Genomic DNA, 12,746 nt, shown 5'->3' with positions numbered 1-12,746 from the left:
CAAAATCAATAAATTTTGTCACGTAAACATAACAAGCTTCTTCGACCAGTCGTAAAAGAAATTACATATACGCAAAAAAGCACAAATTAAAATACTAATTGGTAAATGTAAACATAAAGGTGTTCGGCCACCCCTGGAAAAAATTTTAATGGGAGATTCTAGAGACCAAAATAAAACGAAAATCAAGAATACTAATTTGTTGATAGAGGCTTCGTTAAAAAGTTATTAACGTTTAAAGTTCCGCTCGTACTGAATTTTTTTCTATAAAGTGGGTAGGATTTCGGGGGTAGATCTATTCACCAAAAATTATTGTAATTGACCCCCGCAACCGAAAATAAATTTTCTAGAACGATTTGAAATTTTTGTAATTTTGTCGAAAAATTTTATACCTTCTCAAATTTTTTTCTCGAAAGTGGGTAGGATTTTGGGGGTATATCTATTGACCAAAAACAATTATAATTGACCCCCGCAACCGAAAATAATTTTTCCAGAATAATTTGAAATTTTTTAATTTAATTTTTTAATAACTTTTTAGCGAAGCTGCAATCAAGAAATTGATATTCTTGATTTTCGTCTTATTTTGGCCTCTAGAATCTCCCATTAAAATTTTTCCCTGGGGTGGCCGAACATCCTGTATAGTAGGTATGAAAAAGGAAGCGAACATATTTTATATCTTATATTTACTTTTACTAATATTGCAGAAATTTATGTTTCTCTAGACGTGTATAGTATTTTTTATGGCTGACCGGAAAAACTTCATTTTATTCTATTGGCTTGTATACAAACTCTTGTCTTGTATGTAAACCACATTATGTTTAATCCTCTATATTTTCTTGAAAAATAATTTTAGCGGTATTGTATTACTTTTTTAATGTTTTACTTTTATGTTTATAGATTATTAAGGATTGAAAAATGCCGAAATCACGATCGAAAGCATTATATTTAATAAATATCAAACTTCCAGATATTACAATGAGTTTGCAGAAAAATGAAAATGTTTGAATCGAAGTTTACATTCGACTTACATGTACAGTTTTTTTCTTTTTGAACATTTTTTAATCTTATAACGAGCGTAGCAGCATTATTTATGGCGATGAATTATTAGAGTCTTACAGTGAGTAATGATTCATTGCTATTTAAAATACAAAACTAGTTGCATATGCATGGTGCTGTTGTAGCGACGAAATTCTTGTGGTCGAAAAATGTGCTTGAATATTCAGATTGTCTGGAAACTCTCAGAATAGCACCTGAAATTTATATTGAAATTCATTAACGACTTAACGTATAGTAAGGTATTTGCCCCGAAAAGCCGGGCATAAGACGATTTTAAAAATTTGACGTAAATTACAACATTTTTGCTTTCTGCGGTAGTTAAATACATGAGGAACATTGTATCAACATTCTTTTTTTCATTTGTGTACTCAGAAACTGCTGTGCTTTGTCAAAAGTTAAGAGATTTTATGGCACACGTTTCTACCTTAACCATTCTCTGAGACACTGTTCGCTTATTAGCAATTTTTACATGTTCTAAAGAAGTTGTATAAACTTTCCTATTATAGAAGCTTTTCAAATAAGTATATACTACACTTTCGAACAGTTTTTACTTTTTCATCGTATATATTTGTATAGTAATTAATATTTGAAAATAGCCAATAATTCAGTAATGTTCTTTACGATTATTAGCGTCATTAACGATTTTGTTATACTTCAGAGTGAGTACCAGTGATCGTTTTCATGCCATTACATTCTATAAAGGTTCGTAATCACAATTAAAAAAAAATGGATTTCGAATTCGTCCGGTTTGAAGTTTTATAGCGAATTTCGTAACACGGAAATCGAGACTTGCAGCGTGTAATACGTACTCTCAGTACGTCTGCAAGTTCTTGCATTCGCTGGGCTTCCATGAGGTATTAAGAAACTCTTCAAAGAAATTGTTTAGATTATAGCTGAAAGAGATGTTTACGTTACGCTGTAGATAAGTTTTAGACTAAATCCTCTACTCTCTGTCTGCATTCAGTTAAAACAGTAAAGGGGAAACAGCGAAATATTCACAGCGTTTTTTACATTCTTATACGATATAATATAGTTTTTCCTTCATTTTATAAAGTTTGAGTGTTATTTCGGTTTTAGTCTATATTTATCGTGTATTTATATATTTAGTGTTTGTATTATACAGGGTGTTCAGCCACCCCTAGGAAAAATTTTAATGAGAGATTCTAGAGGCCAAAATAAAATGAAAATCACGAATACTAATTTGTTGATGGAGATTTCGTTAAAAAGTTATTAACGTTTAAAGTTCCGCCCGTACTAAATTTTTTTTTAGAAAGTGGGTAGGATTTCGGGGGGAGGTATATTTATAAGAAATTATTGTAATCGACCCCTGCAACCGAAAATAATTTTTCCAGAACGATTTGAAATTTTTTAATTTTGTCGAAAAATTTCACACCTTCTCGAATTTTTTTCTAAGAAATGAGTAGGATTTCGGGGGCATGTGTAATGACCAAAAATGATTGCAATCGACTCTTGCAACCGAAAATAATTTTTCTAAAACGATTTGAAATTTTTGAATTTGATTGTTAATAAATTTTTAACGGAGCCTCCATCAACAGATTGGTATTCTTAATTTTCGTCTTATTTTAGCCTCTAGAATCCCCTATTAAAATTTTTCCCAGGGGTAGCTCAACACCCTGTATACGCTAATGATGCAAATGGGTTAATGCTTACAGTCGGCCAGCCTGACAACTGACCGTCCTCGGTCAAGCACACAATCTAACGGTAGCTGAGTCTAGATATATACACATATAAAAGAGAACACTTATGAACAATATGTACATTTCAACTTGGGCGAATCCAAAATTTCATTTGATCTGTGAAACGTACCGTCGCGTCGGGTACTGGCCAGGTAGCCGCGTGAAATTTCTTTTAACTTCTAAGGGGTTGTAAAGCCCTCTAACCGTCGCGGTACGCGGGTTCCTTGGCCGTCGCTTGCCAAATTAATATTGAGCGACTAGTTCTATTAATCGGAAGCTGTGATTTTTACGATGAGAGTTGACTATGATTGGTCCGAAATTGATGTTCGAACAACAAGTAGTTCACGGAACGATTTGAACCTTGAGATTCTGAACGATTACTTCGGATGTTGGAAGACGAGTGTTCACGGAACGATTGAACTTTTCAATTTTGAATGATCACTTCGAAGGTCTGAAGGCGAGTGGTTCACGGAACGATTGAACCTTTCGATTTTTGATTGATCATTTCGAAGGTCTGAAGGCGAATGTTCGAAGTTTTCGGAGCCCGTTTCCTCCTCAGCGCGAACCCCCTCCGAAACGCGATTTTGGGGGTTTGTCAACCGATTCGCGTTGACTTTTCGAGTTTATCGATTGGCCATCGACTTGGGGTTGGAGGATCGATTTTCCTCTCCCATTGGACAGGAAACTCCTCCCTCACCCGATCGTGGTGGAGGAAAGTCCCAGGTTACCCTGGACGAGAGTGACCGAGGTTTTTTCCCCATGTCGAAGGCCCCGTTAATTTTACCGAGGAAAAAACGGGACTCCGAATTAAGACGCGTAGCTTCACGTGCGTGGCAGCTGTTTTATGGCTATATTGTTCCACGAGTTGGCGATGGTCGTTGTAGAAGACCGTGCCACCCGCAGGACAATACAGCCCTTCGTCGGTCAACTCGGGCCTTGCGCTTTTGGATTGCTAAAGTGCTTAAACGATTTATGATGAAATTTGCCAGATACGGAATGTTCGAAGACTTTTTCGACAAAGTCAAGTTTCCGCATTTGGCACCATAAACGAACGGAAAAACCTGAGCTGACCGAACGGAACAATATGGCCCAACGACACCGCGAAACGGTAGCTGCGTAAGCTGAAAGCCTTCGATGTCACTCACTAAGATCCAATCGTGTCCAAGCACTTCTTTGACCTCGTAGGGTCTTTTAAATTTAGGGATTAGCTTCTTATTAACGTTGGGCGTCGTATCTATATCTCGTAACATCACATAATCATCTACCCTATAGCTAGTCGCTGGTTTGTGTCGCAAATTATAACGTTTCTCATTACACCGCTAGTTTTCGTCGATTCGCTCACTCGCTCGTTCGCACGTCCTGTTTATGTTTCGCTCTGTCTCGCTTCGACTTTCTAATATTTTTCGTACCTTATCACTCATTTCACCCACCTGGTTTACACCAGACAACAAAATACCCGTGGAACGGCAAACAGTATTATTCAGCGCAAATTCTATCCGGTGTAACACTCGATCCCACTTATCTAGGGATTCCGATAATTTTGCCAACATCGGAGTTAAAACGCGGTTGAAACGTTCGACTTGGCCGTTGGCACAGGGAGTACCAACAGCAATGAGCACGTGGATAATTGATTCGGCATCAACGAAATCTTTGAATACTGTTGAGGTAAACAACGTTCCGCGATCGGTGATTACTCGCTTTGGACGACTATATGTTCGGAAATATTCTTGCATGTGACAGACAACTTCCTCCGACTTTGTCGATTTGCACGCAAACAAACGAATGTGCTTAATAAAACCATCTACGACCGACAATATATATTTGTTGCCATGGCTGCTTTTTCCAAGAGGACCGTAGTGATCCAAGTGAATGGTGTCGAATGGTAATACCCCTTTTGGGATGCTGTGCAAATATCCCTCTCGTTTTCCGCTCAATGGTGCATATTCGATGCACTTCAAACAATTACGAATGTACATTTTTATTTTTTCTCGCATCTTCGGGAACGAGTACACACGTATCAGGTTCTCGAAGACTTTGTCAACTCCAACATGCCCTAAATCATCACGACTGGCGCGAATCACGTTGCCTTCCATTTCGCGAGGCATATAAAACAGTAACTTTCCGTTCTTGATCTTTCTATAGACTAGACCATCACGCAACTCAAAAAATTTGTCTTCGCCAGTTTCGAGTTTTTCTCGAATCACACAGATTTCGGGATCCTGGTTTTGCTTGATCGCTAAAACTTGTTCAAAGGTATTGCTTTCCAACACCATTACACTAGGGCATCGGCTCAGCGCGTCGACGTGCTGCATACGACTTCCCGGACGATGTTCGATTTCGAAATCGTACGACTGTAAGAACATTCGTGATATTCGAGGATTCACGGTTTGCTTAGATAATGTTATGCGAAAGCTGTCACAGTCCGTTAAGATTTTAAATCGCTTTCCTGCGAGATATACGTGGAAACGTTTTATCATGTACACTACCGCGAGGCATTCCAATTCGAGACTATGATATTTTGACTCTATGGGAGTCGTCCGACGGCTGAAATACGCAACCGGTTGTAATATATTGCTATCCTGCTTCTGCAGGAGAATAGCTCTAAATTCGCTCCTGCTCGCATCGCAGTGCAACTCGGTGAATAAATTGCTAATATTGGTTGAGCAACAAGGCAATTCTTAAGCCAATCAAACGCTTCGTATTCGTCAGGTCCAAATTTATAATCATTAGACTTTATAACATCGTATAAGGGCTTCGCAGCGCGCGAGAAATTCGGAATGAATCGGCGGAAGAAACTCGCTAAACCAACGAATTGGTGCACTTGTCGTACGGTACGAGGTGTCGCATAATTAGCAATCGCATTAACGTGCTCGTTACTCGGACGAATACCCTCGGCGCTTATTGAGGAGCCTAAATAACTAATTTCAGCGTATAAAAATGAACATCTATCGAGCCGAAACGCTAATCGATGTTCTTGTGCCACGCGGAACACTTCGTATAAAATTTGAAGGTGTTCATCGAGATCTTCCGTGGCGATCAAAATATCGTCAAGATACAGCAGTATTTTAGAAAAACTTTATTCGTGAACTTTTGAAAGATGCGTGGGGCATTAGTCAGCCCGAATGGCATCCTTAAATACTCAAACTGTCCCAATGATGTCACGAAGGACGTGTACTTGACGGATGATTCTGCCATGTGAACATGGTGAAAGCCGTTTTTCAAATCAAGCTTGTTGATTATTTCCCGATAATCGATACATAATTTGATTTCGCCGTTTTTCTTACGCACCAAGACAATCAAACTGGCGTATTCCGAACTACTGACTTTAATCACACCCTCATTCTTCTACCCTTCCAAAATATCTTTCAATTTTTCTCGGTCCGAAAAGGACAAGCGTCTCGGTCGAGAGGCGATGGGTTGATCATGCTTCAACCGAATATGCATCTCGAAATCAACCGGCGCCTGATCTATATTCGCGTTCACCGCGTTCTTATAATTTCCTCGGATTTTTGCAGCAACCTCGGAATCGATAAGCGGATTAACGTCTAACTGCGGAATTGCATCATCGAGCCCGGCAACACAATCAATGTTCATAATTTCGCGAACCACTTCCATGGTTTCGTCTACGCGAGTAACGCGTTTTAGTTCGATGGTTTTTCCGATTCTAATCTCTAGCGACGTATCAGAGATAAAGTTTCTGCCTAATAATGCGTCGAAACTCATTGTATCGTTCGGAACAACTAAAAATGGTAGGCTAACGTCGATCGAACCAACTGTCATATTTCTGTAAAACGAGATTATCACGGTCAACTTCGAGCTATTAATTCCGAACCATAAAGATTATAATTATTAGGCGATACCGGTAATTGAGACTACGCGGTACACAACGTTCTTTTATTAAACTTACCGGGGAACCGGAGTCGAGCAGAGCAAGAAGATTAAATGTTTTACGCTCCCCATTATCATCAATCGCTACATACGTCAACGGAAGTTCGTACGGAGTAACAGTCGATGTGCAATGCATCAAATTCGTCGTGGTTGCTGGAGATCTCTTCTTCGGGCAATCCTTGACGCGATGCTCCGTGCTTCCGCATTCGAAACAGGATCCTCTTGCCCGCCTTGGCAGCGAACAATCCGTCGTACGATGATCGAACTGGAAACAGTTAAAACAACGTAGTCGCTGACTCCCCGCTGGTGCTGGTGGTTGTGCGCGCGATGGTTCGCGGTCTTTCCTCCCCGCATATGGCCTCTCGAACCGCTCCTTCATCTTTTTCCTCGAAGGCAAGGTGATTCTTTGAAATACTTTTAAAAATTGCGCCTTAGTGGCGAGATTCGATTAGATAATCAATTATTTCGGCATCGTCAATCGGGACTCAATTTGCCAGGATAACTTTATCGTGGAAGTAGTTGGCAAACGCTTCGCCACCCTGCCATTCGCACTATTCAAATTCCCGACGCATTGACAACGTACTAGTTCGATGGTGAAACATGGAGGGCATTTCCTCAAAAAGTTCAGCGACGAGCATCTCCACATATTCCGGCCTGCAGTAAAACCACTTCAATGCTCTTCCTCTCAATTTGGTTCCTATCAGGAGTTTGGTTCTCTCGTTGTCTAGCCGATACGTCCTCTGCAGCATCTCCACTTGGTTCCTCCACTTCGGAAAGGAATCTTCGGTTCCCGAAAATTCGCTTAACAAATTGCTGATGGTGCTAATATCCCGGTCTGCATTCGCCGCCGGAGGCGGAGCATCAACAGCTCTCTCCCTCCGCAAGACATGAATCTCTCATTCTAGCAACTCTCTTTCACGTATTAATAATTCAACTTCTCGACGATCAAAAGTAGGTTCGTCAGGTATTAAAAAATTTTCTCCTCCGCCCTGGTCATCCGGAGTATGAGCAAATGACCTCATTCCGTCTGCATCATTGTACGGAGATGGCGGATTCGCCCAGATGTCGGCATCGTACGCCATCAAGCGGTTAATTAGTTCTGCCTTGGTTCCACTCGTACCCAAATTCAAATGTTTTAACATCTCTTTTAATTTCGTTATCGTATATTTCGCAGGTTCCTTTGTCGCCATCTTGAAAGCCGTTCAAAACTTCGAACGATCACCACACAGGTTTAAATAATTAAAAATCCACAAAAATTCACAAAACCACAATGTACGCCAGACTGACTAATCACTTCAGCCAGCGCAGAAATAAGGTCAAAAACAATAAAATACCCGCGGAACCGTTCTAATGCTTTAAACGCGACAATACGAAAGTACGTTAACACGTAGTTAGAATGAAACAAGCACGACACGCAAATTAATCCCACTTCTGAGAAAACTGTAGGGTACGTAATGACTTGGGTCGCTTTCACGATCACGGACACATATTTTATTAACAAAAAAAAAGAAAAAAAGACGTGTAGGGGAATATAATAATTATAGGAGACCTTGTCGATGCTTCGAGGCGTTACCTACGGTTACTGTTGCTCATCCGAATTCCGGAAGCCGATACACATGTCCGCATAAACAGAAACGTCTTCTCTGCGCGGGTAGAGCGGCCTTGTATACACCGCAGCAATACACCGGGTACACCAAAGTATACGAATACGGTTTAATGCTTACAATATATTGTTTACACTTGTCTGTGTTTGATAAATGTTAAGAAACTTGACAATTTGACACACTCACTTTTAAGGGCGAATTTTATCTCCTGGTCACTCGTTTCGATAAAATTGTTGTAAAGTATCCTGAAGTAGAAAGTTCAAACTTTAAAATGCTTTTTTTCTCATCAAATTTCAATGAATATTAACTAAATTATGGGAGCTTGAAAATTGAGCAAATTTCATAACAGGCATGTCCGGTTTTTCGGGTCAAATACCTCACTGTGCGACGGTACTCGTTATTTTTAAACTCATGAAAACTACTTGTGTCCGTATCTTCGAAGACGTCTGGATAAATTTCATACTTAAACGTATCGACGTGCTTTTACAGTTTTAAGCTCAACAGATTTAAAACGGTTTAAGTATGTTATCAACTTGAGAACAACTTCGAAATGGCCATCGATTCGGTCAAGTTTTCCTTACGAAATAGTTTCTATACTGCCACTCAGTTCACAATGATGCAAAGTTTTTTCATCGAACTGTACGGAGCAACTTTTCGTTACGTGATCGATGTTTATTAAAATATTAAAAAGTAAGAAAACAAGGTATCCATTGTCGACATATGTTTACGAGGTGGTAAGTTAAGTAGACAATAGTATACATAGAGGGTGTTCGGCCACCTCTGGGAAAAATTTTAGTGGGAGATTCTAGAAGCCGAAATAAGATGAAAATCAAGAATACCAATTTATTGATTGAGGCTTTATTAAAAAATTATTAGTATAGTTTCGCCTATAGAACGGTAATCTACGAATAGCTGCGTGCGCGCGATAGGTGAGGCAGGTCAGTCCTAGTGGTTTTCGCTCACAAAACTGTGAGGCTGTCGATATTGGTAAGTAGAGTTTCTTATTTTGAGTGAGAACCACTATCGCATGCACGCAACTGTTTGCAGATTACTGTTCTACAGGCGGAACTTTAAACGTAATAACTTTTTAACGAAGCTTCAATCAACAAATTCTTATTCTTGATTTTCGTCTTATTTTGGCCTCTAGAATTTCCCATTAAAATTTTTCTCAAAGGTGGTCGAACACCCGTATAATTGAAATTAGTTCCATAACTCTGCAAATATTGATTTTAACAAAAAGTGGTTCGAAGAATATTGCACAGTTGAGGAAAGACTATTTATTGCACTATTATAATGCCTTTTTTAATCACTAGTACTGCTCTAGGTTTTAAAGTTATCTTCCATTTTTTAAACAGAAGTCAGTTTCTTCGTTACAACACAAATTATATGCAACATTAAAGCAATATTAATCGTATTAAATAATATTCAAACCAAATTAATTCAATTTATTTCATTTTGATTTTAGGAATCATAGCGATAGTTTCACTTATTTTCATTAATTTTTGCTTCAAATGAATAAAAATTCATGCGATGCGTACGATCTGTGAATTTTATGATGATATTATCATGCTATATTATTTGAAAATTTAATTACAAATATTTTGTTTACGATTTTAGTAGTTATTTTTATGTTATAATGTTAAAAATAAAATTAAAAGTATCCCTAGCGTTCATAAATTATTCTGTATAAACAATACTTTTTAAGTGACCACAAAATAATGATCTGCTTTATTTTTGCAAAACATGTCTTTAATAGTGAGCATCATATTAAAAGTATTAGTTAAGTTAGAATACATACGTATTTGGTTAAAGATACTTTGTATGTTATATTAATTAACAATAGTTAAATTTGTTATATAACAATTAGTATTGTATAAAGAAAAATTTATATTTATTATAAAAGCGATGGCTGATTTTGAAATCTTGAAAGGTACACTTGATAAAAGAAAACACTTTAATAATACATTTAATGCCTCCCTGTGAATTATGTAAATTATTTGCGTGATCAATTTTTATCAATAATCAATATTTATGAAATTATCGAGTTTACAAGCTCCATTCTTCATATCTAGAAGGAAATAAAAAATAGTTCAATTTAAAGCGATGCTGGTATATATCAATAAAGGGAATGAACAAACGACAACTTTCAGTTTTATGCATATATATTGTATATATGTATATATGTATATGTAATACTTGATAGAACGGGACTGGTTGAGTATGTTACAAGCCTTTAATGTTGGAAAATTAATTACAACCCACCATAGCTGATTATGAACATGAAACACGTTATAGGGCACAGAATTTAATTAAAGTTCATATTATTAATTAATATATAAACATCGCCGAGATTGTACACTTAAATTATGCTATTTAAAAAACATTTCTTGATTCGAGAAATAGGTTTGGAATTATAATAATTATGGCAAACCTTATTTCATTGGTGAATATTGAAAGGATATTTAACATAATCCATTCACTTATTCATAAAAATCAAAAAATTCCTTTCTAAGTTTTCATGAAAATAGCCATTTGAATGAAATGCTCGTTATATATTACTTGCAAAAACCATTAATACAAAGTAGGGTGAATAAAATTTTATTTAACAATGTCATACAATTGGACTATTATTGATACACTTTTTTGTTTCAATAATCATCCAAATTATTTTATTACTATGCAAATTAATAATTAATTTAAATTATTATGCAAAATTATTTGCACCAAATACATAAAATTACATCATGTAAGAAACATATATCTGGTGTTTTGTTTATTATAATCGTTCCAAATATCATCACAGCTTTTAAAAAGGAAAAATAGTATAACAGAAAGAAGTTATTTAGTTGAGGAGTGACAAATTTTTTATACAGGTTTTTCTCAAAATTCAATGGATATTTTTTTTGGGCGGATTTATATACATTTATATTTTTATTTGTATTTTTATACACGGATAAAATTCGTTGACCTAAAGAAATAATTCCAATATTATTTCGAATAATATTTTTTTAATAACACTTCAGTAGGAGTATCAAAAATATTAATAAATTCATTTAAAAGTGTTGCAAGAAATTAATTGATGTATCTTAACATCAGTTATATTATCATGTCCACAAAAATTAATTATATAGAGTTAGACAAATTTGATTCGTAACCTAACTTCCGTTTAAGTCTAATTCGACAATTTATTCATAAATTACAATCCATCGACCGGTTTCTTAAACCGATCGACCGAGAAAAGCTACGTGCAAAAGCTAGTTTACGAATGTACAAATCGTTTACGAATTTTTATTTGTTATTCGTAAATAAAATTTGCTCGATTCTAATTCTATTTGTATAAAATTTCGATAATTCTAAAGTTTCAAAAAATTCACCATTGTAAACAGCTTATTTCACATACGCTTTTTTTTATAATTAACCCACAGCAGAGTTACATGAGATGTTTATAACAAACAGATTATTCCGTGTAGTAAGTATGACAAAAGTAATAAATACAGCTTTGTTTGATCGAATACATAAAAATATCATCGAATAAAGTTTAACTCTGAGAAGACAATAAATAGTACCTACTTACCATGTAGTTATCATCCAGCAATGAACCCTCTTCTCCACAGGAATATTATTTTAATAAACTTTCAATGTTTATGGTTCCTGTTCTTTTAGCAACACGTAAAATTCACACGGAAGCCTGATTATTAAACTCCTTCATGAAAATATTTCTATCACAGAAGATGTACGTAACTGGTTCACTGACGTAAACACTTGCATCGATGTCGAAAATAAATTATGCGAAATTGAACAGATTCACATCTTTACCGTGCACCTTCACTCTCACGTGCAAAATACATATAACTCTCGCCCATTCGATGCAGCAGATGATTATGTATGTACATGAAATGATTTGGTAAAGAACAATTCGTAAATCTCTTAATAATTTTTCGTTGTTGCAAACCCATATCAGCAATGAGATGAAATATTTGCTTAGTTCCACTACTGCAAAATTGAATTTTTTTATATAACTCGATGACATGAAGGGTATTAGAATTTAACATTTTTACGACAAACTACTTAAAGATGTATATATTTTGAACTTTAATCAATTGACACAAATAATCGAATTCAACTTGAATTTAAAACAGAGTTGATAATTATTGTAAAATAGGACAATATTTCATACAGTATTATACATCACACAGGAATCATTGGTTTCTTCCAAAATACGTTAATTTATTTTCACCAGCGTAATACGTTATTAAAAATGAATTTTTGTTTCGTCTTATTAAAAACATACTTTGGTATTTTATACTACCATTAAAAATAAATTTGTGCATTTCATTATAACTTTTTATGTTGAAACAATCAAAAAAGAAGAATACCTTGGCATCGAAAGCGATTTTTACAATAAAATAGATTAATTCTCATTGAATTCACGAGCATGATTTACGTTAAAAAATGTAAGATAGTTTGACAAATCAAAGTACATATTGCGGTTATATTTTATCAG

At 36.0% G+C, this 12,746-nt stretch overlaps 3 protein-coding genes across 6 annotated transcripts in view; 1 reads left to right on the top strand and 2 right to left on the bottom strand.

Annotated features, from left to right (window-relative positions):
• Positions 1–12,746, bottom strand: part of Glurib (Glutamate receptor IB) — a 999,595-nt gene that overhangs the window by 225,680 nt on the left and 761,169 nt on the right. The window lies entirely within an intron of this gene.
• LOC143347962 (uncharacterized) overlaps positions 1–12,746 on the top strand; it is a 29,608-nt gene that overhangs the window by 1,287 nt on the left and 15,575 nt on the right. The window lies entirely within an intron of this gene.
• Positions 1–12,746, bottom strand: part of LOC143347975 (adenosine receptor A1) — a 397,642-nt gene that overhangs the window by 382,624 nt on the left and 2,272 nt on the right. For 2 of the 4 annotated variants that reach the window (XM_076777683.1, XM_076777685.1), the window contains exon 2: positions 11,817–11,961. The exons of 1 other annotated variant lie outside the window; for it this stretch is intronic. In XM_076777683.1, coding sequence (XP_076633798.1) covers positions 11,817–11,830 — 14 coding nt within the window. In that variant the 5' untranslated portion in view covers positions 11,831–11,961. Of the gene's footprint in view, positions 1–11,816; positions 12,066–12,746 lie in introns of those variants that run through there. One more of the 4 variants, XM_076777684.1, reaches the window with a different exon arrangement.

This window comes from Colletes latitarsis, chromosome 11 (genome assembly GCF_051014445.1).
Source record: "Colletes latitarsis isolate SP2378_abdomen chromosome 11, iyColLati1, whole genome shotgun sequence".
Lineage (NCBI taxonomy): Eukaryota > Metazoa > Arthropoda > Insecta > Hymenoptera > Colletidae > Colletes > Colletes latitarsis.
Note: the sequence above shows the minus strand (reverse complement) of the source record. Positions and strands in the feature narration are given on the sequence as shown.